The 27,956-nt window shown below is 35.6% G+C and overlaps 1 protein-coding gene across 1 annotated transcript; it reads left to right on the top strand.

Moving 5' to 3' along the window:
* The first annotated feature begins 1,180 nt into the window (after positions 1-1,180).
* Positions 1,181-22,398, top strand: LOC140139436 (transmembrane protein 65-like). The gene is given in 8 exon segments (XM_072161193.1): positions 1,181-1,529; positions 16,745-16,789; positions 18,077-18,144; positions 18,891-18,945; positions 19,736-19,778; positions 20,325-20,363; positions 20,365-20,428; positions 21,684-22,398. Coding segments are annotated over 8 exon segments (765 nt in total). The 5' UTR covers positions 1,181-1,198; the 3' UTR covers positions 21,804-22,398.
* Positions 22,399-27,956: the final 5,558 nt, after the last annotated feature.

Raw genomic sequence — 27,956 nt, forward strand, 5'->3', positions numbered from 1 at the left:
CTATAATTAACTACCGTACTTCGCAGCTAGTATGTTGTTATCATGGTTATATAGGCCTGTTCAATAAAATCAAATGGATTTCTTAATATCACGAATATCCATTTTAAAAGCCAGGTCCAATTGAGGTAGTGAAGGAGGGTCGAGAGGTGAAAAGAGGAGAAGCGGATGGGTGATCGAGATTGTAGGGGAGGGGCGGAAGACAAAAAAGAAAGGAAGAGGGGGAGAAGGAGAGAGAAGTAGAAGGAGAGCGATGCAGTCACAGGACTCTAAATTACATAGGCGTAGATCGGGGGGGGGGGAGTTGGGGGGATGGTCGATATAATCACCCCGCCCCCCAATAATGACGCCTGTGTATTGGTTTCTGTCAAAATTAACCTCATATTTGGTCATTTTAGCCACAAAATGTCATTTTTTAGCGCCTCGCGCGAATTAATTCCACTTTTGTCCCATATTTCACCAGTTTAGTTTCAATAGGCCTATGCTAATATTTTCCCGCGCATTTGTACCATAAGGTTCACTGTACTGGGTACTTAACCCCCCCCCCCTCCATGTCAAAAAGAAATCTACGCCACTGCTTAGGTGTGTGCATAAGAAAGAATAAGTGCAGAGAAAGGAAAAGAAAGGAATGAGTAAAGAAAATAATAACTATTATTATAGAATCTAAGCATATATATAACAGCACTAGGCAGCCATTTAATGATGCCAAAACCTTAATACGTTACGTAATTAAAATACCCAGTCAGATATATTTCACACCTGCCAAACACATGTCACCCAATTTCGATAACTGGACGTTGAATGTACACTCTCATGAATATTGATTGGCAACATTTTCCAATATGTCAGCGCTCAAATCGGACACAATAGAACAATAGACCCTTCAGTGCGTTGCTTGATACTGCCATCAAAATATCATTGGGCGAATTATGGTCTAGCGCCATCTATTGGTTGAGGTGTTTTTAAAAGTGCTAAAATTTACAATTTAATTCACCATTTTGCCTACTGCTTTAGAGTCAATGAGACAACCAAAACATTTATTTTGATATCTTAATAATGCTACAAGAATTAAAACAAAACTCAAGACGACGTTGTATTGAATGAATTGTCATAACAGGGACATTATGTATTGCTTTACAACCTATTGTCTAGAAACATTTTCTCTCCGCGATTAATCAAAATGGCGGCGCCCACGTTGAGGATGTGCAGAATTTTCTCTCGCCTTTCATTAGGAAATACCCCTTTATTTATCAATTTTACACCAGTATCATGTTCCAATATATATAATAAGAGCCAGTGTAGGTATCGATCTGTTCTATCACATGAAATAAATGTTAGAAGTAGGTCTCTTACGCCCAAATTCACCTGTCAACTCAGACCATGCCGGTGCTACTCATTTCGCGGGTACAGAGGCCAGTTGACATTTGATACGCCGAAGAAATCTAGAGAGTTTATAGGGACATTGATGCCCAGAGAAAGGCAGATTTTGTTAGCTGAGCTTCAAAGTTTCCAAGATAGGATAGAAATAGAAGGTGAGTATACATGTACATGGTCATTTTCAATCAAGTGTCACAGACTGTGATCAGTAGCGAGCTAGTGGTAGCGAGTCCAGCGCATACGATGATTTACGCATTTGTATCTGTTTGTGTGTAAAACTTAATGAAAACAACTCGCCATTTCTCATCCTTTCAAAACTCAAAATACAATAGGAAATTATTTTTGAAGAGTTTAAAGATCGACGGGACGCCATTTTTTCGTCTGCTTGAAATTCATGAAATCTCAATTTGGATTTATCCACGAGACTTACCTGGATGATGTCATCATTTTAAAGGAAATTTTGTGACCCTTGCACTCATATCAAACACGACGGGGTTTGTTTTGGGGAAAGCCCCTAATTTTCTAGGTTTTTGAGGTCTATTTTGTAGGTAAGATTTTGATGATTTTTGGCGTAAGAAGTTGCCGAAATGGAGCGGAAGGAGGTCATTAAACCTATATTAAACCTATATAATATGAAATTTTAGAGTATTCTGAAGATGTTTGTGGTCATTCTTGTGCAGAAATCCATCGCGCATAAATGCGCAAAGCAAATTACTGTGATGACCCGTTCTGACAATTGGCCGTAAAAATACGACAGTACGGGGAGTGGCGAGGTGGCGGTGCATGCAGTGTTTGTGGTCGGGCTGACGCCAGGGTGGGAGATGTAGCGCACATCGGGTCATGTCGTATGTGGTAAAATGCAAAACACACACCTAATTCAAGTGATATTATTTTTGTTACCTATTTTAATCAACTCTATGATACTTTAATAATCTGTGTAATATTTTTTCATTTTTTTTTCACTTCCTTTGTATTTTTTTTTCAATACTGAAATTGAGTAGTGCAGTGTCAGATGAGGTTCACAAGTAACATCACTGACAGAACATGCGTTGCATGGGTCACATCAGATTATGATTACATATTCATTTGTTTATTTTTTTATTAATTTTAATTTTTTTTATTCCTTTATTCATTCCTAAATTTACTTGTTTATTTACTATAGAAAAATTATCAAATTCGTGGACATCGTGGAACATACTCTTTGCGTGGCTGTGCGTAGTAAGCAGTTGTACGCAGATAGCCTCGCTAATATGGACGCGTAGAGTACTTAGCGTTGTACGCGTGTGTAGTTAGCATGATTAGTCGCGGAGTAACAAGCATAGTTGAATGTTCCACGATGTCCACGAATTTGATAATTTTTCTATAACAATATTTATTTCTTGGTGGAGGCAATATCATTGTCTTAAAAATACTCCTGTATTGTACACAAAAAATTGACACACAAAAAAAACATTTGGAAGACGCTGCGACCCATAGTGTGGGAACCACTGCCAAGGTCTTAAATATAATTAGCCAGCCATGCGTCCACCCGTCTTTAAGACAGGCTAATCTAATTTTGGACGGGTGGATTTAATGGATTAAATACAGATGTGGTAGCTCTAAAACAGATGATTTTAAGGTTATATGAACTTGAGACTAATTCAGAGTGACATGTAAAGGCCAAATCAGGACATATTTGACCCCAGTGACCCTTCCATGGGTATTATAGACAAGTTGTTTTATATTTGAGGGTCAAATTTTGGTATCACTATCTGCTTGGACGGGTGGTTTCTGATTTCTGGCTAAGACTCTGACCACTGCTGTATTGAACAAATGTTGGCTAAGATTGTTTTTATTTTGCAGGAGGAGAAAGTTTAAATGCAGGGCATCTAGAAATTATTTCGGTTCTAGTCAAGGTGATATTAAATTACAACTGCTGCATATCAACATTTTCTTCTACATCAGGGGTTTTCAACAGCCAAACTTTAAAAACACAATCTCTCTTGATAATTTTGCAATATCAGAATATTGTTGCACAGTGCAAGAAATTCGCGAGAATCAAACCTGTTTCTTGAAGAGTAAATTTGCGGGAATCATTTGATTCACACAAATTAACTTCTGTGTTAACTACAAAAGTTATGATAATCTTGATTTATGCAAAGGTGTCTACATGTACAAGAATCCTTGCGAGAAGCAATTCTCGGATTCTCACCGAAATTCTGACCCTAATTTTGCTGGCCAGTAAGAGCTCTAGCCCGAATTATGCAAAGCAGAATTATTTTATAGGACCCAGAGCTTCAGAATCTACAAAAGAAATGCACTTGCCCGCCGGGCCAGATGTGACCAGCGTGCTGTTGAGAACCACTGTCTATGTACATGTAGCCTACATTTGTGGGTGCTGTGTTCATTTGACATATAATTAGTCTATAGACTCTACACAAGATAACATAACTTTGCTGCCTTAATCATATTTATTGTAATTTGTAAAATACTATTTTTGGAGAGGTCTAATCCCAATAAGCCCAATCGGCATTGGAAGTTTGCTATGCATTGTAGGACAGTTTTTGCAGTTTTAGGACACTTTGTCCTTTGACCTTTCAGAACATTCAGAAGTATTGGGTTTTTGTACGTACAAAATATAATCTAAGATGTTTTACAATATTTAAAACAAATATGAAAAATATTTAAGTATTTTATAAATTTATTATTTGGTACTTTTAATGATCAAAATTATGACAATAATAAGAAAATTAATAATAATTACGTCAATTTTCCCGATATGTCGGAGGTCAAAGTGTCCCAAAACTGCTCTCAAAAACCGGAAGTTAGAATGGCGATTGGGCTTATTCCCAAGGTAAACTTAGCAATTACAGTACAAAAAACAAAATAAAATGCTGATCAGCTCATACGGCTTTGTTAGGCTTTTAGAATACCACTATAATGTGTGGGTTGAAGAAAGAAGACAAAAAAAGGGTAAAGGGGGCAAACTTGTATCCCTCTTTCATTGGTAATTGGGCCCGACTCTTCCATGTGGTAATGTTTTTGCAGGGATCGCTACACCTCCTCTACAGCGAGTCTGTAGTATTTTATGCCGGAAAGAAGAAAAACCATAGGACTTTGTCTGGATGAACTTGGCATATTAAAACTTGAAGTGTTTCCATACAAAATGCCAATTTCAATTTAAACTTCTGGTTACTTGAGATCAATCAGATGAGTGAATCACTCAGATTTTTGGCCAATCCAGTTTGTTTTGTGCTACCATATTATACAAACTTCTGCAATATTCGATAGTGGCTGAGGTTTTTGAATTTTAAAATAAAACATGGATATCTTTTGTTTTGAACTAGTATGCATATTTTTACATGGAAGTTACGGGGCAGATTGACTCTATGCAATTGATATGTATTAAGTTAAATTCAGTAGACTTTACAAAAAGAGTTAGAGGCCTAATGTAGACAGTACTCACATTTTCTTTGGGGATGGTTACTATTCATTCTCACTACATATCTTTAATTTCACTTCAACACAAAGTACACACATACACTCTTCCATGCACTACTAATATTTTGAGGCTGGTCAAGTGCAGATCCGTAGGAATACGCTTTTCAATACGGAATAAATGCTAACCTCATTGTGACATCATCCAAGCAGCAAAGTTCATTTCCCATTGAAAAAGCGTTATCCCATGGATCTGCAGTCGACCATTCTGTTTCTGAGGACCTGTAGTCCTGTACAGTGACAAAAATTTTACAAGTACTTATGTAATTGGTGTGCACATGTGTCATTGTTGTCATGTCATCAAGTCTTAAACCCCATGAGAACTACCTGCCGATTGGCCAAAAAGAAGTTTTCATTATCAATTGGACCAATAAGCAACATTGTTAGAATAATATTTCACCACACAAAAAAATTGGGGTGAATTATTTGCAAAACTCCATTCTGATTTGTGATTAAAGTGAAGATATCATGTAATTGACCAATCAGAGGCAATGTTAGATCGGCAGGTAGTACTCAGGGGGTTAAAGTGGTCAGTGCTTCAAAGGATGCGAGTTATAGATGGGTAGTACTAGAAGGGTGTAATATAAGACCTCATTTTTCGTCGTTTGTTGAGGACATACTTTGGGAGTATGTGTGCCTATACTATACATGTAATCAGCTTGTAATAGGCGAGAATTATTAGTTTTTTGTTACTCCACATGTCAATTAGTCCCAACAATCCACAAAAGCGCGCGTCAGACAAGCAATTCGCAAAGCACAGTTCGTGTAGATGGTGTGCCGAACTCATGTTCACTATTCTAATTTCTATATCAATTCACAGTGTTATGAATCTTGCCTATTACGAGTTGATCAGACTATAGGTCCTTGTTAAGTAAGGTGTGTGTCGGTGTGTTATGTTGGAGCACTTGCCCCGGACACACACATATGCATTTCATAGATCCTACATGTACTTATCCATGGAAGACACATATGATATTTTCTTCACAAGCACTAATTCCATTTTCTATTCAACCATTTTACTTTTTTACAAAGTCAATTATTGTTTCAGCTCAGGTTTAAATATAATGCTTTTAATTTCCCTTTCAACTGTTTTGATTTTATTTGGCTTTAAGGGCTCATATTGAAATTCCCTTACACAGGAAGGTGTGCGCCATCCTGCAGCTTTCCTGTGCTAGCCTTCTTTTGTTAAAATCCTGTGTGATTATAACACTGAGTGTGATCGGAATCCGTCCCTCACGTGAGGGACGGACATCAATAGATTAATTGCTGTGTTTAATTAACCCTTGTTAAAATTTATTCCTTTAAGTTAGGTTAATATATAACCCTTCAACCAATAGTTATTTCATGCATGAAAATGTTGCCACATGTGCATCAATTATTTCGCTGTACAAAATTTTCACGTGTGAGGGACGGAAATCAATAGAATAAGCAATCACCACCATTAGTTACATCTTCAAGTTTTCTATTGAAACTTATACACATGTTTAATCAATATATACTTTTCATGAAAGAGTAATGTTCCATCCTCCAAAAATTAAGAAATTTGACTCGGTTTGTTTTCAAGGCGCCTATGAAGCGGGTCCAAAGTTTATGTGAGGGACGGACATTTTCTATGTGAGGGACGGACAAAATGTTACAAAATTTCAAATTTGGCAAGATTTCTCCAAATCCACCCCTAATGCTATCCTTGACATCTAAATGAAATGCAGTTGTCAAAATAATTCAAGTTCAGTGGAAATATCATATGATTATACCCGCTAAATACTTGTGTGAGGGACGGACAGCTTGTCTGTGAGGGACGGACATATGATGGCCTAAATATCTTATTCAGTGTGTATTTCACTTTTAATTTCAAATTACACAGAAGTTTTACTTCATGCTGTTTGTTTTCAATATCCAATTGTAGTTTTACTGATAAAGAAGCAGTAATTAACAATAATATTAATTTTAATAAGTTGGTGTGAGGGACGGACAGACCCTCTTTTTAGCAACAGGATCTTCAATTCCAAATGTTTGGGAGCATGACCTTCTGGGATTGGCATGAATTTGTTTTAGACAGTCTCTCTGACTGGGTAGAAGAATTGGGTTTAATATATATATATTTAGTGGCCAAATATTTTCACTCAACATACATTGGTACCTGTACATCCAAAATAAGTTGGTGTGAGGGACGGACATGTCAGTCCCTTAATTAGTTAAGGACTAATAACTCTTAGATTTAAAGATTGGTAATTTTAGTTTCTTTATCTCTAGTAAGGTGAGCACTAATATTGATAGATGGGGTGTATGCTATTTTAATTCCTTAGAATATTGCTCAGAGAAACAACTTTTTTGGATTTTTATCTGTGAGGGACGGACAAAATTTCTAGCATTCACCTTCCATGACCTCCAACTCTCTTCTGAAAGACATGTAATTAAAAATCTCATTGATATTTCATGTGGCAGGGGTTGCACTATTGATATGTAAACAAAAATATTTTCACTCAACATACATTGGTACCTGTACATCCAAAATAAGTTAGTGTGAGGGACGGACATGTCCGTCCCTCACATTAATTAAGGACTAATAACTCTTAGATTTAAAGATTGGGAATTTTAGTTTCTTTATCTCTAGTAAGGTGAGCACTAATATTGATAGATAGGGTATATGCTAATTTAATTCCTTGAAATGTTTCTCAGAGAAAAAACTTTTTTGATTTTTATCTGTGAGGGACGGACACAATTTCTAGAGTTCACCTTCCATGACCCCTCCTATCTTCTGGAAGACATCCAATTAAAAATCTCATTGATATTTCCTGTAGCAAGGGTTGTACTAATAATCTGTAAACAAAAATTGACAATAGCATATAATCTCTTCCTAAGAGAAGTATTTTCATAAAAATGCAACATAGTGTCCGTCCCTCACGCTACAAATAATGCACGCAACTTTAGCGGCACGGAAAACACAAAATTTGCGACAAATTTTTCTTTTTTCTTTTAGATTATTAAAATATAGTCCTTTCCACCAAATTAAAACCATTTTTTATGGAAATTTGAATAAATCCTATTTTTTCACCAAATGTTACCCAATTTCCGATCACACTTCACTGCAATTAGCCACTTAAATTAGGAGTGCGCTTTCCTGGGTTTTGCGATGAGCCGATTAGTTCAATTAGTTCAACAATCAATAAAATTGCCAGTCTTTGATAAACTTTTATTATAATCCTTGTCACCAGACCACTTCAAAAGGCAGGGTGTATCACTGATGCATATAATCCATCCGTTTTATGACCAAGCTTTCCTGAGGCACGCGCTTAGCGAGGGGAATCCTGCCTTCTTTTTGTGTGAAAGCGTGGTAGGGTATTTCAATATGAGCCCTAAGATAAGTTTAATAATACTACATGTAGTGAAGATTTGGACTACCGTACTGTATTCTATTTGAAATCCATACAGTATGTACATGTACACCACCCCCTATGAAAATAATGGAAGACATGACCTTAATCTCCCCCACAGGAGAGGCAGATTTCAAATGGAGACACTAAGGCTGGCATTTTCGGTCGGGTAAACGGGTACCCGCCGAGATTACATTACCCGGGTAGGAAATACCCTCCCAGGGTAAAAGAAATAAAAAAAAAAAAATGGACCTAGACCTAAATGCTAGGATCATTCATGGTTGACCTAAAAAAAAAAAAAAAAAATTTCAAGATATTTTGTTATTTTTAATATGAAAATTGATAATTTGTATTCATGTCATAGTCTATTAATGATTTCAAAATGCATTAAAATTAAATACATTTTGAAATCATTAATAGACTATGAAATAAATACAAATTATCAATTTTCATATAAAAAATAACAAAAATCTTGAATTTTTTTTTTTTTTTTTTTTAGGTCAACCATGAATGATCCTGGCATTTAGGTCTAGGTCCATGCAATAAACTGAATCTCGACCTACTCCCCTAAAATCCTCACACGCTTTGCGCATGTGCAAGTACTAGTCTGTGTCCAAGACTTTGCGGCGCAGACCCTGACTTTGCGTGTATTCATGATGTATTGACCAGGCGAGCACGTATATTTGCCGTATTTGCCGTGCTTGAGATCACTTGCCTGTACTCGGAGGCATACAAATGTGCTAAAATCATGAAAAATAAACTGTTACTTTTATGATAAAAGAAAATATGTAGGCCCCTATGCCTATCCATAGAAATATTAATGCTTTATGCAATCAACTATCATAATGCCGTGAGTTGGTTATAGGCCTATGCCTAGCTTAGGCCCTTTAAGATTTTTTTTAAAGGCACGACGTGACTGCATGTTAATTAGGTGAGTATTAATTAATTAGGCTTAGGGCCTACATATTATTTTCTTTATTTTGAAACGAGTGGTCACATCCCAATATCAACGGTACATTTTGGCACTGCAGATATAATTTTTGCGATTTAGGGTTAATTTTATACATTGATATTTAAAATGCAGGGGTGTTTCAGTATCACAGTTTGTGAAGAAGTAAAAAAAAGTAGCAAATTAATATAGCCCTAGGCTTATGTCACTTGAGAAAATGTCAAATAGGCCTAAAGATCAAATAGGACTAATTAAATATTTTGCAATTCTCCGATTTTGGACGGAATTATTAGGCTCAATAAATAAATAAATAAGTAAATAAATAAACATGTTTCACGTCTCCTCTGGCTTTCTTTTTTGAGGTTTCTTCAATTTAGGCCTATATATAGGCCTATATTTTTATTATTTTTTTAATTCAGTTTAAAATAGGCCCTAGGCTAACTTTTCAAAACATAGACCTAGGCCTATGTCTAGGAAGTTGAGATGCTTTCTATAGCCTAGCTAATATAGGCCTACAAGAAACATATTGTGATAAATAGAGGGTCTTACCGCACCCGGTACCTCTCAGAAAAACAACTTAATTTATTTATTTGTTTATACACCTATCCGACTTCGCCATTACTGCGGTGTCCCCGATGTAAAACTGCGGTGTCCCGAGGTCGGGGGTTCCATCCATTATTTATTTTGTGCTATATAGTATTGTACCGGGAATTGTACACAACAGTGATATTCAATACACAATCATGAGTATTGAATTACAATTAAATCTCCGCTCTGGTACATCTGTGTTGCCGTCAATAGAGGGCCAAATACAGTAAGCGCTTCTCGGATTGGTGTATAAGTTTGTTGATTTGTTTGAAATTGAAATAAATTTAATCTGAATTGAAATAAATTTAATCTGAATCTGAGTTTGTAACTTTATTGTTAATATGTTTGTTTATCTTTTTGTTAATTATATTATATTGTTTATTTGTTTGTTTTTTTGCTTGTTTGTTTATCTTTTGTTTATTTGTCTGTATTTTGTTTAAGTTGTAAGTTTGTTTGTTTATTTATTTGTTTATGTTTGTTGATTTGTTTATAACTTTATTATTAATATGTTTGTATGCTTATCTTTAATTATATTGATGATTTGTTTGTTTATAAGTTTGTTTATTTGTTTGTTTGTTTATCTTTGTTTACTTTATTATTTTGTTTATTTGTTTGTTTAAAAGGTGTTTATCTTTTTGTTAATTATATTGCTTATTTATAGGTTTATATTTATTTATTTGTTATTTATGTTAATTAGGCCCTACTTTATTTATTTATTTGTTTATTTGTTTGTTTATTATTTTGTTGATTTTTGCACATTTGTTTATTCGATTATTTGTTTGTTTATAATTATGTTTGCTAATTTGTTTACTGTTTATTCGTTCGTTTGTTTATTTGTTTATAAGGGTTTTCATTTAATAAATTAATTGCTAACTGCTGCTTGTTTACTTGTTTGTTTACTTGTTTGTTTACTTACTTGTTTGTTTACTTGTTTGTTTACTTGTTTGTATACTTGTTTACTTGTTATTTACCTGTTTGTTTACTTGTTGTTTACTTGTTTGTTTACTTACTTGTTTATTTACTTGTTTGTTTACTTGTTTGTTTACTTGTTGTTGTTTACTTGTTGTTTACTTGTTTGTTTACTTGTTTAGTTGTTTGTTTACTTGTTTGTTTACTTGTTTGTTTACTTGTTGTTTACTTGTTTGTATACTTGTTTACTTGTTATTTGCCTGTTTGTTTACTTGTTGTTTACTTGTTGTTTACTTGTTTGTTTACTTACTTGTTTATTTACTTGTTTGTTTTTACTTGTTTGTTTACTTGTTTACTTGTTTGTATACTTGTTTACTTGTTGTTTACTTGTTTGTTTACTTGTTTAGTTGTTGTTTACATGTTTGTTTACTTGTTTGTTTACTTGTTTGTATACTTGTTTACTTGTTATTTACCTGTTTGTTTACTTGTTGTTTACTTGTTGTTTACTTGTTTGTTTACTTACTTGTTTATTTACTTGTTTGTTTACTTACTTGTTTGTTTACTTGTTTACTTGTTTGTATACTTGTTTACTTGTTTGTTTACTTGTTTGTTTACTTGTTTAGTTGTTGTTTACTTGTTTACTTGTTTGTTTACTTACTTGTTTGTTTACTTGTTGTTTACTTGTTTGTATACTTGTTTACTTGTTATTTGCCTGTTTGTTTACTTGTTGTTTACTTGTTTACTTGTTGTTTACTTGTTTGTTTACTTACTTGTTTATTTACTTGTTTGTTTACTTGTTTGTTTACTTGTTTACTTGTTTGTATACTTGTTTACTTGTTGTTTACTTGTTTGTTTACTTGTTTAGTTGTTGTTTACATGTTTGTTTACTTGTTTACTTGTTATTTGCCTGTTTGTTTACTTGTTGTTTACTTGTTTACTTGTTGTTTACTTGTTTGTTTACTTACTTGTTTATTTACTTGTTTGTTTACTTGTTTGTTTACTTGTTTACTTGTTTGTATACTTGTTTACTTGTTGTTTACTTGTTTGTTTACTTGTTTAGTTGTTGTTTACATGTTTGTTTACTTGTTTGTTTACTTGTTTGTATACTTGTTTACTTGTTATTTACCTGTTTGTTTACTTGTTTATTTACTTGTTTGTTTACTTACTTGTTTGTTTACTTGTTTTATTGTTGTTTACTTGTTTGTTTACTTGTTTTGTTGTTGTTTACTTGTTTACTTGTTTTGTTGTTGTTTACTTGTTAACTTGTTTGTTTACTTGTTTTGTTGTTGTTTACTTGTTTTATTGTTGTTTACTTGTTTGTTAACTTGTTTGTTTTACTTGTTTACTTGTTTGTTTACTTGTTAACTTGTTGTTTACTTGTTTGTTTACTTGTTGCTGTTTACTTGTTTGTATACTTGTTTACTTGTTGTTTACTTGTTTGTTTACTTGTTTGTTTACTTGTTTAGTTGTTGTTTACTTGTTTAATTGTTGTTGTTTACTTGTTTGTTTACATGTTTACGTATTTACTTGTTTATTTATTTAATTAATTATTTAAGTATGTATTTATGAGTAAAATGAATGATTGAGTAAGACGGGAATTGAGTAAGCGAGTGAGTGGGTGGTTTGATTAGCTTATGATTGATTGGTTGATAAAATTATTGAAATGTTGATTATGTTAATTGATATGTTGATTGATTGATTGAATGACTAAGTGATGATCTATATTGATCGCATGAGTGATTGAATGAGTTATTATTATTTATTTATTTATTTATTTATTTATTTATTTATTTATTTATTTATTTACTTGGAGAAAGATGACTATCAAATAAATAAATATATAAATAAGTTAATAATTTTATTTATTTATTTATCTACCTATTTATTTATTTATAGGCCTATTGAATGTAGAGTCAATTGACACCACGGTTAGAGTCAACTGACTCTCTTGTGACAGTCAGGTGACTCCCTTTGAGAGTCAGTGCTAGTTTACTCCACTTTGAGAGTCACTTGACTCCATTCTGGCTATCAGTGTTGTTATCAGACGAGTCAAGTTGGCGTAGATATATCTGTCGACAAGTAAACAAACAAGTAAACAAACTAACTAACAAACAAGTAAACAAACAAGTAAACAAACAAACAAGTAAACATACAAGTAAACATACAAGTAAACAAACAAGTAAACAAACTAACAAACAAACAAGTAAACAAACAAACAGGTAAACAAACAAACAAGTAAACTGACAAACAAGTAAACAAACAAGTAAACAAACAAGTAAACACACAAGTAAACAAACAAACAATTAAGTAAACAAACAAGTAAACAAACAAACAAGTAAACAAACAAGTAAACAAACAAGTAAACAAACAATTAAGTAAACAAACAAGTAAACAAACAAGTAAACAAACAAGTAAACAAACAAACAAGTAAACATACAAGTAAACAAACAAGTAAACATACAAGTAAACAATTAAGTAAACAAACAAGTAAACATACAAGTAAACAAACAAACAATTAAGTAAACAAACAAGTAAACAAACAAACAAGTAAACAAACAAGTAAACAAACAAACTAGTAAACAAACAAACAAGTAAACATACAAGTAAACAAACAAGTAAACAAACAAACAATTAAGTAAACAAACAAGTAAACAAACGAACAAGTAAACATACAAGTAAACAAACAAGTAAACAAACAAACAAGTAAACAAACAAACAAGTACCGTAAAATGGGGTAACTTTGGGCACTTTTCATAGTTTTTAAACCACTGCTTAAATCGGGGCCTGAGATTGGAATTCCAGTTTCCTTTCTCACGAAGTATAAGGGCTATAAAGAGTAAAATTGTACAATTGTGTTTGGGAGTGGCCTTCTCTCTTTTCTCTTTTCCTAGCTATTTTCTTCCATTTCTTGCTTTGTTTATCAAAGCTATCTAGGCCAGCATGCATATATTAGCCTACACTGGCTATCCAGGCTTGTGCATTTGTATGAGCTTGGAACGGTCCACGGTTTTCCATGGATTAGCATGTGTTCCTCACGGACCAACCTGGGTAAACAAACAAACAAAACCAATTATATTTCTAATTATCTCTTTTTTATGACATTAGGGTTCCCTTCTACACATTGAAGTTGAAAAAGAATTTTTAATAATTTTGTAAGCTTACCCTAGGGGTTAAAAATAGCCTGTCCAAAGTTACCCCGCATTTGGGGCATCTTTGGTCAGAGTATTACATTCCATGAAGAAAAAAAAATCAAAAAAATTGATCTTCGCTGTATATGGGCAAGTTGTTGTTTTTTGTGAAATTTGACCCTTTGCAAAATTAATCTAGCACATATCCTTGCTCACAAATATCGATTTTTATTTTTATTGGAAAAAATGTAAAAAAATGCTCATTTTTGGTCAAAATCCCAATTTTTCCGTAAATTTCGAGGAAAATGGACATGAGCGACTATTATTTCTTCCAAATATATTTCTTAACAAATTGACACCAAATATGACTAAAAACAATATTGCTGTACGAAAATATGACCATTTGAAAAAATATATTGGACCGACCAAAGTTACCCCGCTGACCGAAGTTACCCCATTTTACGGTAAACAAACAAACAAGTAAACAAACGAACAAGTAAACAAACAAGTAAACAAACAAGCAAACAAGTAAAAAACAAACAAACAAACAAACAAGTAAACAAACAAACAAACAAACGAATAAACAAATTAACACACATAATTATAAACAAACAAATAAGCGAATAAATAAATAGGCAAAAAATCAACAAAATAAATAAACAAACTTATAAAAATAAACAAATAAACAAAGTAATTAACAAAAATAACAAATAAATAAATAAACTTATTTATAAATAGACAATATAATTGACAAACAGATAAACAAATTAACAAACTTTTAAACAAAATAGTAAACAAAAGATAAACAAGCAAACAAACAAATAAACAACCTTATAAACAAATAAATAATATAATTAACGAAAAGATAAACAAATATATTAACAATAAAGTTATAAACAAATCAACAAACTTATCTAATCAAATAAATAAATATAGGAATAAATCAATAATAAAATAATTCATTAATTGATAAATAAATGATTAATTGATCAATCAATCAATAAATAAATAAATAAATAAATAAATAAATAAATAAATAAATAAATAAATAGGGGGCCTAAATATATGAATAATAGATAGATAAATAAATACATAGGCCTAAAGGCCCTTTTTCTCGGGGGATTCTATAAAATTGCAATCCCCTATTTCGATAACAGACATTTTATGACACCCTCCCCCCAACCACATCCGATAGGCCCTATATACACCATACTCCCTACAGGCTAAAATTGTATTGAAATCAGTCTTCTGAATTGAATAAAATAAACATCTTGTGACTCCCTACATTTTGGTCATCAAAAATATATTTGGGATCTCCCTTCCGAAGAAAATAATAGTCCCCTAAATAGGCCTAATAGGGCCTAGAGATAATACATAAAGAAATAGATAAAAAAAAAAGCCTAGTAAATAAATAAAACAATTCATCCTACATAAATAAACAATTATTTAATTGATAAATAAATAAATAAATAAATAGGCCTAAATAAATAAATAAATAGATAAATGGATAAATAAGTAGGCTAGGCCTAGGCCTAAATACCAAACCAATACCTTTCGGTACTGCACAAATTTAAAAAAAATATTTGATTTCATTTAGGGCCTATGCATATCAATTTTGACTACCTTATAGCTTCAGTGAATAGTAATACTAAATAGCCTATAAATACATGAATAGGGCGATATTATTTTTATTTGCGTAAATGTAAATCCCCCTTACCTCCCATCGTCCAGTTGATAGGCCTACCTTCGCTTCGTTTTATTAAAAAATAAATATTAAATATTATTATTTCATCTTCAATGACGCATATTAAAACTTTAAAAAAAGCATTTATTCCGGGATTTTATTTCGATTATTAATATTATAAATCCAGGCAGGAAGATCCAGGGTTACAGGGTTATATCATTTATGCCCGGTAATTATGGTAATAAATTGTGGCCATAAATGTTGTACTTGTTGTGTTGTAGGCTACTGCATGGCTACAACATCAACATCAAACTAAATTCCCCGCGAAATGCAGGCAATATGTAGCAACGTTTCGCGATTCGTGCATGACACCGTGATTTATTTATAGACTGCATGCTCCGCGCGCTAGACTTGTGAAATGAATCGTACTTGTACCGTGTGCAAATTTAGGGGAGTAGGTCGAGATTCAGTTTATTGCTAGGTCCATAGACACTACAAAACCGAAAAAATAAAAACTTAAAAAAAAAAATAAAAAAAATTTTTTTTTTTTTGCAATTCAGTACCGGTTACCCGCCCGAAAATTGCGGCGGGTACCCGGGTACAAAATTACCCGAAAATGCCAGGCCTAGGAGACACCCACTTGGGTATAAACCCCATTAGTAGCGCACACGCCCTGTACTGTGCTGAAGGTAATTATAAGGTCATGCGTTCCATTAATATATAGGGGGTGTAGTATGAATCTCAACCGGAATAGCCCAATGCAGTGTAAGCCAGTGTTGCCAACCTAGATATATTTGTGAAAATAACATTTATAGGGTCTACAGTTGGAAAGGCTTACTATAACATTGATGCTTTTTTGGTATTTTGGTGTTACCAATTTTGGTTTAATGCAATTTGTTTTTTAAGGCGTGTCCATTGGGCTTAGTTTTATTACAATGGATGCTGTGAGCTTACTTATCATACCTTGTACTGTGTATGGTTTTTATTATTTTATTGAAGTGGCAAGCCAAAAAAAGTGGTAGGTACACTATTTTCCATGAACAATAAACCAAAATGGTGTATTTACCATAACATTACACACACATTGTATTGCAATTTTGCGTCGGTACAAACCAGAATGGCGGATTTAGTATGTAGCACTAAACATGGGCAGTTTTGGCGGCACTCTTTGGGTACGGTATATAATTTCTTTATGCAGACGTTTCACTGCATTATTTACCCTAACACTAACCCTTATTCTCTTTATTTTTTTCTTGCGCAGTTAAAACCCCACCGATACCTCCAACTAAGGAACAACTCAGACAAGGTAGGTATAAGAACTTTATAATTTAATTTTGTATGTACGAGACCACTGAGAACCAGCACAGGTTCGGTTGGGCATTTGGATCTACAATTGGGGCTTCTGTATGAGGCGGGATTAGGGTAAAAACTCGAAGATCATACGGTCAAAGCTCGTCCTCAGTAAGTTCGGAATCGACAGCATACGGTCGTAGCTCATCCTCAGTAACTGCAGAATTAAGAACATACGGTTGTAGCTCGTCCTCGGTAAGTTTGGAATCAACAACATACGGTCGTAGCTCGCCCTTGGTAAATTCAGAATCAACAACATACGGCAGTAGCTCGCCCTCGGTAAGTTTGGAATCAACAACATACGGTCGTAGCTCGCCCTCGGTAAGTTCGGAATCAACAACATACGATCGTAGCTCGCGGGTCGTCCAAGGTAAGTTCGGAATCAAGAGCATACGGTCGTATCTTGTACGGTCTGCGTCCGAGGGTGCACAGTATGCTCTGATTGATTCACTGAATGATTCTCAACTTACCGAGGACGAAGCTTCGACCATATGCTCTTCGAAGTTTTGACCCTAATCCGCCTCGTACTTATGGGTTACTCAAACCATTTGTGCCATTTTCCAAATACCATTATCACAAAGAAAATGGGAGGCAAGGGGATCAATTTACTCTGGGAAAGAAAGCCCAGTTATGGATACAGTTAAAAGAAACCAGCGTAACTGCTGAAGACCTGTGTGAGGGAGTATAGACGGGATACTAATGATTGCACATAAGTGGTCTGGGAAAGTTCTGCCAGGGTTTGAACCGGAACCTTGTGGTGCAAAGCGACCACGCTGAATTAACCATGATCAGAAATGCTGTAAGAAAGGCAGGGGTCAGAGAAGATATATTGCCCTTCCCAGAATCCTTTGAAACATGATGCCTCACCTCAATATAGCAAAGGGCACTCTTATTAATTTGTGTACTGTTCCCTTTGTTTTCATGTTGAAAAAACTTTCTCATGAGTCTATAGTCATATGAAATAAGCACACTTTCCAATTTGCAAGATCTGGATGTGCTCTGTTCATTGAGGTACTTTTGTCACTATGTTGCACTAGATAGCAAATCAGTACAGAAAAATAAAATGGAAGAAATGCATTGTGGGAAGTGTAAGATAACTTCACTGGGCAGTAGATCTCAGCGTTTAAAAACACCAAATCTGCAAAACTTAAAAGTTTGTTTGTCGTACATGTATTTCAGAAACTTTAATAAGCAATTTGGATTAAATAATGGTATAATTAATGTCTTCTGTTTTGTTTTGCAGTTCTAGTCAGCAATGCAATACCATTTGTGGGATTTGGGTTCTTAGATAATGCAATCATGATAGTAGCGGTAAGTAGTCGGCAAAAGGAAATACAGCATAGCTGCATGCTGTATGTGGCCTGGCATTTTATATTATGTATTTCAAGCCAACTTTTTGTTGTTGATTGCTTTGATCGCATTAATCGGTAAAAGCCCGATATATATTGGTAATTGGTGTCTCTATCAAAGTGTGTGAGTCACAAAAGTTTGCCAGGCGCATGACAATGGTGGAACACAATTTTTCCCTCCAAGAGCCACATGGCTAAGTCAGAACTCTTTCTTTACTTCTAATCACTTCTGATAAATTATTATATAAATAATTTTGTTGACTTTAAGGGGGTACTACACCCCTTGATAATTTTGTCTATTTTTGCATTTTTCTCAAAAACTAATACTACAGTGGTAACAAAAGTTCCGTATATTATAGGGGCAAGGAATCCAATTACTACGCTGGAATTTCAGTGACCCATGACAAACGGTTCGGTATTTATGATAAGAAAAGAGGTACCGCTAGAGTACCTCATTTCCAATCATATATACTGAACCGCTTGTCATGGGTCACTGAAATTTCAGTATAGTAATTTGATTCCTTGCCCCAATAATATACACAACTTTTGTTAGCAGTGTGTTATTTTTTTTTTGAGAAAAATGCAAAAATAGTCACAAATTTACCACAGGGGTGTAGTACCCCCTTAAGTGTGAAATCACAAGTAATTTGTATCATACATGTAGTCATATGTTTATTGAACTTATATCTTCTTTTTCATTATAAATAGGGTGACTACATAGACTTGAAAATTGGTACTGCACTGTGTATATCAACTATGGCAGGTATGTTGAGTGGGCATTATGGGTTTAGTTCTCAGCCACATTTCTTTATAATAAATGGACAATAAAGATGAGCAGTTCACCCGGACCAGACCGTTTCCCTGGTCTGGGTCGGGGACTGGGTGGCTATTTTGCTTATATTGTCAATCTGGCCATCACTAGGAACCACAACATGCTCATCTATCAGGGTGCAGTTCTTAAACCCCAAGACATTTGTGCATTCATTGAATGACCTTTGAAAATTTGGGTACAAAAACTCATACTCTGTAACTTGAGGTCAAATTTTGCACTATGATTGTTTAATTGGGGTTATTGAACTATGCTATTGGGATGAGGCCATTGTGGTCCATAGCAGAGCTGCCAACTCTCCCTCTTTTCGCAGGAGACTCCCTACTTTTAACCCTTCAGAACCCTTAATTTTTGGTCATCTCCCTGAAAAGGAAATGGTTTCGCCCATTAAGATGTACACATTTTGACAAATCTCCCTGATTGCAACAGGAAATCTCCCTTTTTTCAAGATTCAAATGTTGGCAGCTCTGCCATAGTGCCTCTTGGTACTCTACTGAGAAGTTGCGTAATAGGGGTTTATAATCATGTATGACGTAAACTTAACTTTTTTAACTGGTCCACTGTTTCAGGTTGGACTACTTGAAAATTGAATTGGCTATATTTCACTTTTGTGAGCCCATTGTGGCAGTAATTATTGTCGAAGCAGGCTCAATGCCTTCAGTTCCGTAACTTTTTTAATCAGTCTTTTAACTATTATTTTATGAAATGTTTACTTAAATTTCAGCTGCTGCATTAGGTAATTTGATATCAGATATGGCAGGAATCGGGTAAGAGAAAATAAAGCATTATTGTATTATTGTTTGTACTAAATGTTCCCCCCTCTAATAAACGCCCCCTCTAAGAAACATCCCCTCTAATATTTCAATGAAAAAGGGACAAAAATGCAAAAATTGCCATTCCATATGGCATATTGTGTGAGTAAGCATAAAACTGGCATCAGTCATGTGAGTTACAATCGTTAAAATTCGGCAAAAACATCTGCATCCAGCGATGCTGAGGTCTTCATCAGTGCTCGGGGCCCCAGTTCTATAAAGTAGAAATACTCGGAGACTCATAACTGGATCCATCTTTTTTATGTTCAGGTGTCATTCCTACAGCAGTTTCATGATGTACAATGTTTTGAACAACATGAAAATGAATACATTTTGGTCAAATCTTGATGTGAGTTTTAATATAATTTGGCTTTGCAGTAGGTAAGGATAGTAAAGGAAAAATGAAAAACTTGGGTTATGCATCAAACTACATGTACTATGTATTACTTGACCGCCTGGTATTTAACAAATGAAACTTTTTTTGTTCATCTCCATCCACAGACTAGCAGGGTATGTGGAGTCATTAGCAAATAAATTTGGCCCAAGCTCCTACTCTTACAGTAGAGCAATCCGAAATGAATAGGACCAGATGGACTGCAGGCTTGGTGAGTTGACTAGGTCTGTTACAGAGTTGGGTAGAATGGTAGACTTGACGCAGTCCTAATATGATGTGTTTTCTATAGTGATAGGGTAGTAGCATGTAAATGGAATGTAAATTCATCTGGTGGTGGCTTCATCGGAGAAAAGGAATTGCAGAAAATAGCGAACTATGTCAAGGCAAAAAGCAACTTTTCTAGGCATTGTTCAGGAAAGAAAGTTTCCTATTGCTAAGACTACCTTTTGGGAGAGAGACAGAAAGCCGTAACTCACAAAGGATTCCTTTGTGATTATGGCTTTCTGGTTCTCAACCCTCGAGATAGAGGTTTGTTACAGAGTTGGTAACATGGTAGACTATGCCACAGTCCTAATTTGATATATTTATAACTTTACCCAATTCACTATAGGCAAAATATATAATACTCGATCATGAAGGGATGTACCTTCTGCTTCAGCTTCCTCTTTGTGGAATAGCACGATCATGCGACCTACATGACCTAACCTTGACATTGCCTAGTGAGTAGTGACGACCATATTCGAAAACAGTGATCAATTGGTTAATTCTCAAAAGCTGCGTTTGCTCTGTAAGCATTCTGTCCAAGCTTGACGTAAATATCTGTGCATACCAAAGTTGGCTCTCATGTTTGAGAATTGGATATTTTGCCTATTGTGTCCTTAATATTGTCTTGCAGTATTGGGCAATAATTTTCTCATCATCTCATTACACTAATATAACAAAATACAAAAAATTCACAAGGCAGCCTTTGGGCTATTCCATTGGAAATCCACACTACCCCTGGGGAAGATTTTGGAAATATCTTCCACAGAGGGAGTATGAATTTCAAATGGAATGAACACATTAACAGCTCTATTTGAAACTCGCCCTCCCTCAGTGAAAGATTCAGGTTGAATCTTTCTCAGAGGGTGTATGAAAGTCTAATAGAGCTGCTATGTTCATTCCATTTGAAATTCATACTCCTGCTGTAGAAGATATTTCCAAAATCATCCACAAGCGTAGTGTGGATTTTAAATGGAATAGCCAATTTTGGGTAAAGTTTGCAACTTGTTAGACTTGAATCCAGTCCTCGTTTACGAAGTTTGGGGTTAAAGGTCTACGATTGGGGTAGGGCAGTCTTGAAATTGCAGAAGAGTTGCACGCTATTTGGTAATCATTCCCTATATTTTGCATCTGATCACTGCATTTGACACTTTCAGTGTTGTTATAATTATTCTGTTATCACATTTTAACCACTCTCATTCTAGGGCCGTGGGTTTGGCATCTTTGTAGGCTGTCTACTAGGAATGTTCCCATTACTTTTCATCAAAACACGCCAAGAGTTGGAGGAAGAGGAACAAGAACATACCAATCCTCAGGAGCAATAGCATCACCAAGAATTTAAAAACCTCTCTTCCATATATACCGGTAACCTGTTATTTATTCACATTATGCTAGACACTGCCTTTTTAAATTGGAAGGAGCTGGAAAATTCTTCAAGATATCAATGTGTGCAATCATTCTTGCAGATAACATTTTTGGGCTAGCTACACTGTGATGAGCATGAGCTGTCAGCTGCTATTATAAGCTATCAGCTGCAAGCACAAGCTGTGAAAGATATCTGTGTGAGCAGTCATTCTTGCAGATAAAATTTGAGACTAGCTACACTTGCGAGCATGAGCTGTCAGCTGCAAGTATAAGCTCTCAGCTGCAAACACAAAGGCAGTTTCTCTCGTAATGTAGGTAGAGTGTGTGTCCAAAATATGAACTTTTTGAGCTACAAATACAAGCAACTCTATAATGGTAATATGATATCACTATTTATCTGGTTAAACCTTTATTTATCTTGCCCTGCGTGATTTGGTGTGATTTTGGCCCCTTGTGAATAGCTCAAAATGTTCTGTATTGTGACCTGCTCTGTCTGGTCAGTGAAGTATGAAGAGTAACTGTGGCATGCTAAGTGTGGGGATGTGGAAAGAACCTTTTCTGCATCCACATTGCAACTGATGTTATGCTTGAACAGAAGCTTGTTCAACCAATGTAAGTCAGATTCTATCACAAAACCACAGTATTGAAGTATTGATGCCATAGAACATCTTCATACTAATGCCCCAGACAGAAAAGAATGTTTGAAATATTTCAAAGCACATGCTGACCAATAGGAAATCAAGAACCAAATCACATGATTTCATGTTGACCAATAGGAGATAAAAAGAACCAAATCACACAATTTCATGGTGACCAATAGGAGATCCGGAACCATATCATATGATTCTTGGTGACCAATAGGAGATCAAGAACCAAATCATATGATTCTTGGTGACCAATAGGAGATCAAGAACCAAATCAAATGATTCTTGGTGACCAATAGGAGATCAAGAACCAAATCATATGATTCTTGGTGACCAATAGGAGATCAAGAACCAAATCAAATGATTCTTGGTGACCAATAGGAGATCAAGAACCAAATCAAATGATTCTTGGTGACCAATAGGAGATCAAGAACCAAATCAAATGATTCTTGGTGACCAATAGGAGATCAAGAACCAAATCAAATGATTCTTGGTGACCAATAGGAGATCAAGAACCAAATCAAATGATTCTTGGTGACCAATAGGAGATCAAGAACCAAATCAAATGATTCTTGGTGACCAATAGGAGATCAAGAACCAAATCAAATGATTCTTGGTGACCAATAGGAGATCAAGAACCAAATCAAATGATTCTTGGTGACCAATAGGAGATCAAGAACCAAATCATATGATTCTTGGTGACCAATAGGAGATCAAGAACCAAATCAAATGATTCTTGGTGACCAATAGGAGATCAAGAACCAAATCATATGATTCTTGGTGACCAATAGGAGATCAAGAACCAAATCATATGATTCTTGGTGACCAATAGGAGATCAAGAACCAAATCAAATGATTCTTGGTGACCAATAGGAGATCAAGAACCAAATCATATGATTCTTGGTGACCAATAGGAGATCAAGAACCAAATCATATGATTCTTGGTGACCAATAGGAGATCAAGAACCAAATCAAATGATTCTTGGTGACCAATAGGAGATCAAGAACCAAATCATATGATTCTTGATGACCAATAGGAGATCAAGAACCAAATCATATGATTCTTGGTGACCAATAGGAGATCAAGAACCAAATCATATGATTCTTGGTGACCAATAGGAGATCAAGAACCAAATCATATGATTCTTGGTGACCAATAGCAAATCAAGAACCAAATAATACAATTCTTGGCAAATTCATTGCTATGTAAACTAAGTTTACAAGAAACAAACTTAATTTCTGTGAAATTATTGATGCATAACATGGTGAGAATCAACTCAAATTCCATGCCAAATTTCTAGGCCTCCGTGCATTCAAGCAGTAGAAGTGTTTAGATTTTTGGCACTTTTCAAGTTTCCTGACTCAGGCTCAAATGTGTAAAATATGGGATATTTCAAGCACTGCTATTAGATGTATTTGTATTTCAGCAACAACTCCCCAAGACCAAAGTGTGATGTAAGTTGGGATGACAATCTTGTTGGTGTGCAGAAAGCAGACATGACTTTTGTATCAATGCAACAAATACTTTGTTTTGATACTATACATTTTGTCTCAGTGTGTGCTTGTATCAAAAGCTCCTATACCATCTTTATCATATTCAAGTGGCAGTGACATCAGTGTGCATTTAACTGCGCGCAGCTTCATTATGGCTAGAGTTCGTCAAAGTGCTGGCGTACACAAGCACATGCTTAAAGATGCTGCATAGATGCGTGTGCAAAACAGTTGCCTTAAACATGTTGATGTCACTGCCACATTGGGGGTGAAAATGGTATAGATATGACTATTATATAGTTCATAGCTAAAGATCTGTGATCACACATGTGGAAGTACTGTCATAAACAATTAGTGGGTTATGAATTCCCGTCGTAAAAGCCTATCCCACAATTTACTGTCATAAACTCAGTGTCATGATTGGAAAGTATGTAAACATATGTTGCAAAATGATTGACACAGGTTTAGCAGCCTCAAACAGGTAAATCTACCCACTCACTGATGGCATAGATGTACATGTATAATGTTTCAATATTATTGTGCTGCATTATGGAATATGGGTAACATGTGTTTTGACCCCTGACCTCAAAAAGTATAGTGTAGTTAACAGCATTTGTCTGCCATTTACACCAATATGCAAGATGCAATATTCATCAATTTTTTTTATTATAATATAGCAGGGGATAGTAATATTATCATGCCAGATACGAGACAACTATGTGTGTGTATATGTATATTATGCTCTATATATTATGAGTGGATTTTTTTAAACAGTACTATTATGTTTGTGAAGGTTGTCATTCATCCAGGTATAATCAAATATAAAATAAGATTCTTTAAATCTATTCAACTGGACTCACGGTTTTAAGACGCAACCATCTCGCCACTGGTCAGTGACCAATTGCCGGCAGACAAACAGACGGTCTGAAGATGCACTAGGATAAGGTGTGAAACCGTTGCCTCTCAAAACCGCAAGCCCAGTTGAATAGGTTTAAAGAATCTAATTTTATATTTACTATTATATATGTATGATTTGCGCAGAGATGAGATTTTCAGATTTCAAGCTAATATCAGTCCAAGCCTGGACTGGTTCAACGTAGCTGCATTGGCTATAACATTTAAAATCCACACAACACCTATGGAAACCTTTGGAAGTATCTCCCACAGGGGGAATATGGATTTCAATGGAATGAACACATTAGGCAGTTCCATTTGAATTTTATACACCCTCTGAGAAATATTCAACCTGAATCTTCCACTGAGGGAGGGTGAGTTTCAAATGGAGCTGCTAATGTTTTCATTCCATTTGGAATTCATACTCCCCCATGTGGAAGATATTTCCACAATCTACCACAGGGGTAGTGTGGATTTTAAGTGGAATATCCCATAATGATCTCATTTCCAGTGGCACAGTTCAATAACCTCTATTAGACAATCATAGCTCAAAACTTGACCTTTTAGTTGTGGAGTATTAGCTTTTGTACCCAACGCATGAAAAAGTCATTCTATGAAAGAGCACTTAGGGTTAAACATAAAACTTTTAAGTTTAATATTTCTATCGCAAGTTCGAAAAAGTAAAAATTAACTTCAAATGAGATTTCAGGCGTTTCATAAAACATCATAAGATAGAAATTTTAGAAACTGAGAAAGAAATTAACATGCGGCATATAACCCTTAAAGGTTTTCAGTAGGTGGTGAATGGTGATGTGTAAAGTGTGCTGAGGCTTGTGGATCAACGTCTAGCTTGGGGGGGGGGGTTGGCATTGGACTGGTTGCCAACATTCTCATCAGCTTGGCATTGGACTGGTTGCCAACATTCTCATCAGCTTGGGCGGGTTTGGCTGCTCCATTCAGTTCTCTTCCCATCTTCGTCACTGGATGAGTTTCATCTTCTACATCTGCCTGGTATATTTTCATATAGCAAACACCTGGCCAGCATAACCCTATCCTTAAAGGTTTTCGGTAGGTGGTGATGGGTTACATCGTTATGCTGCTTGGCCAGGCGTAGGCTTTCAAGGACTGAAAGACCCCTGTATAGGTAGGAACAAAATAGGTTTATGATACACAATCAGTTCTTATTTTTTCCTTACCTAAGGTTTTATATCCCTCTCGTTCATGGCAATTCCAAATACCTGCTTCCATTCAGTTCTTTTACCGTCTTTATCACTGCATGGAGTTTCATGCTCTTGCAGGTCGGCCTGGTACGTTTCATACAGCAAACACCTGGCCAGCATAACCCTATCCTTAAAGGTTTTAGGCAGGTGGTGATGGGTTACATCGTTATGCTGTGTGGCTAGGCGAAGGCTTTCGAGAACGGAAAGACCCCTGTATAGGTAGGAACAAAATAATTTAAAGAAATGACTTTTACCTGTTATATTCTTAGCAAGACGTTTGCACTGGTCGTTTTTTGTATTGTAGACAGGTCTGCCATTTTCTTTCTACACTTTGTTCATGGCCTCAGAGCCTCTACTCCTCCTGCTGCAAAGAACCTGTCCGCACACTCCTGCTAACACTTCTCCTTCAGTCCTCCTCCGTCTGTTGTGGAGCAAGGATCCTCAGTGCTTGTAGCTGTTAGGTACTGCAAAGTTGTGCCTTCACAGGGCTTTCTGGGATCTGTCAATACCACAGTTGCCTGTATTAGTTAGATTGCCTTGTTTGCTCTGATTAGGCTTGATGCCATCATATGCACAAAGTGGCATGTTAGTCTTATTTAACAATTATACACATACAATTGATAAATAAAACGACAAAGCAGAATGACGAGTGGAGTCTGGTTCCCACGTGGGGTTATCCAAAAGGACTTCCTCTTGCACTGACAAAATGTCTTCTTGCGCTAACATGCTCAAAGTTAAGTTAAACGATTCATGAATTCCTGATATATACAAATAAGACTTATACAATGTAAATAACGAAAATGATGTTAATGATGCTGTGGTCAAAATAAACAAGCCGGATAAAAAAAAAAAAAAAAACACAAATATATCTGGCATATGTGGCATGCATTATACAAAGTATTGAAAAGATGTGTGTCAATCCGTGTGCTGTTGCACCCCACAACGAGATGGGACGCACACCACGCGTTTGACCCTGAAATCAGATGCCTCGGCTGGGAATGCTCATTCCCTGTAATATATAAAAAGGCTGAACATGTAATGAGCACCGCAATCACGCCAACACCAGCAACATAAAGAAGCCTTTCCACACGTTTATGGAACGTCTCGTAAGTTGTCAGGAAGCTGTCAGCGTTATAATTTTCATCATCAGGGCGTGGCTCTTGGGGGTCAATGATATCGTGGGTGCCCGTGATATCTCTATCGTCGCCTTCTGCACCGGTAACAACTCGACTATCGCCCACAACCATCTCCAGGCAGTTCCCACTTTCTGGGCGACCTCGCCTGAAAAAAAACCCAGTCGTGCATATTATGCAGTTGTTGGCTGTTATATAAAAAAATACTGAAAATACAATGAGCGCCAGAGTCAAGCAACCAACAGCAACCATAAGGATCCCTTCCCCTCGTCTTTGGAACTTCTTATACGTCTCCATGAACCTGCTGTCAATGGCGTTGTCTTCATCAGCGGGCGGCTCTCTGGGATCAATAATATCATGAGTGCCCGACATCCTCCCTATCGTCGCCGTCAGCACCCGTAACAACATGACCGTCGCCCACGACCATCTCCAGGCAGTTCCCACTTTCTGGGCGACCTCGCCTGAAAAAAACCCAGTCGTGCATATTATGCAGTTGTTGGCTGTTATATAAAAAATACTGAAAATACAATGGCGCCAGAGTCAAGCAACCAACAGCAACCATAAGGATCCCTTCCACTCGTCTTTGGAACTTCTTATACATCTCCATGAACCTGCTGTCAATGGCGTTGTCTTCATCAGCGGTTGGCTCTCTGGGATCAATAATATCATGAGTGCCCGACATCGTCGCCGTCAGCACCCGTAACAACATGACCGTCGCCCACGACCATCTC

The sequence above is a fragment of the Amphiura filiformis genome, chromosome 18 (genome assembly GCF_039555335.1).
Source record: "Amphiura filiformis chromosome 18, Afil_fr2py, whole genome shotgun sequence".
In the NCBI taxonomy this organism is placed as follows: Eukaryota; Metazoa; Echinodermata; class Ophiuroidea; order Amphilepidida; family Amphiuridae; genus Amphiura; species Amphiura filiformis.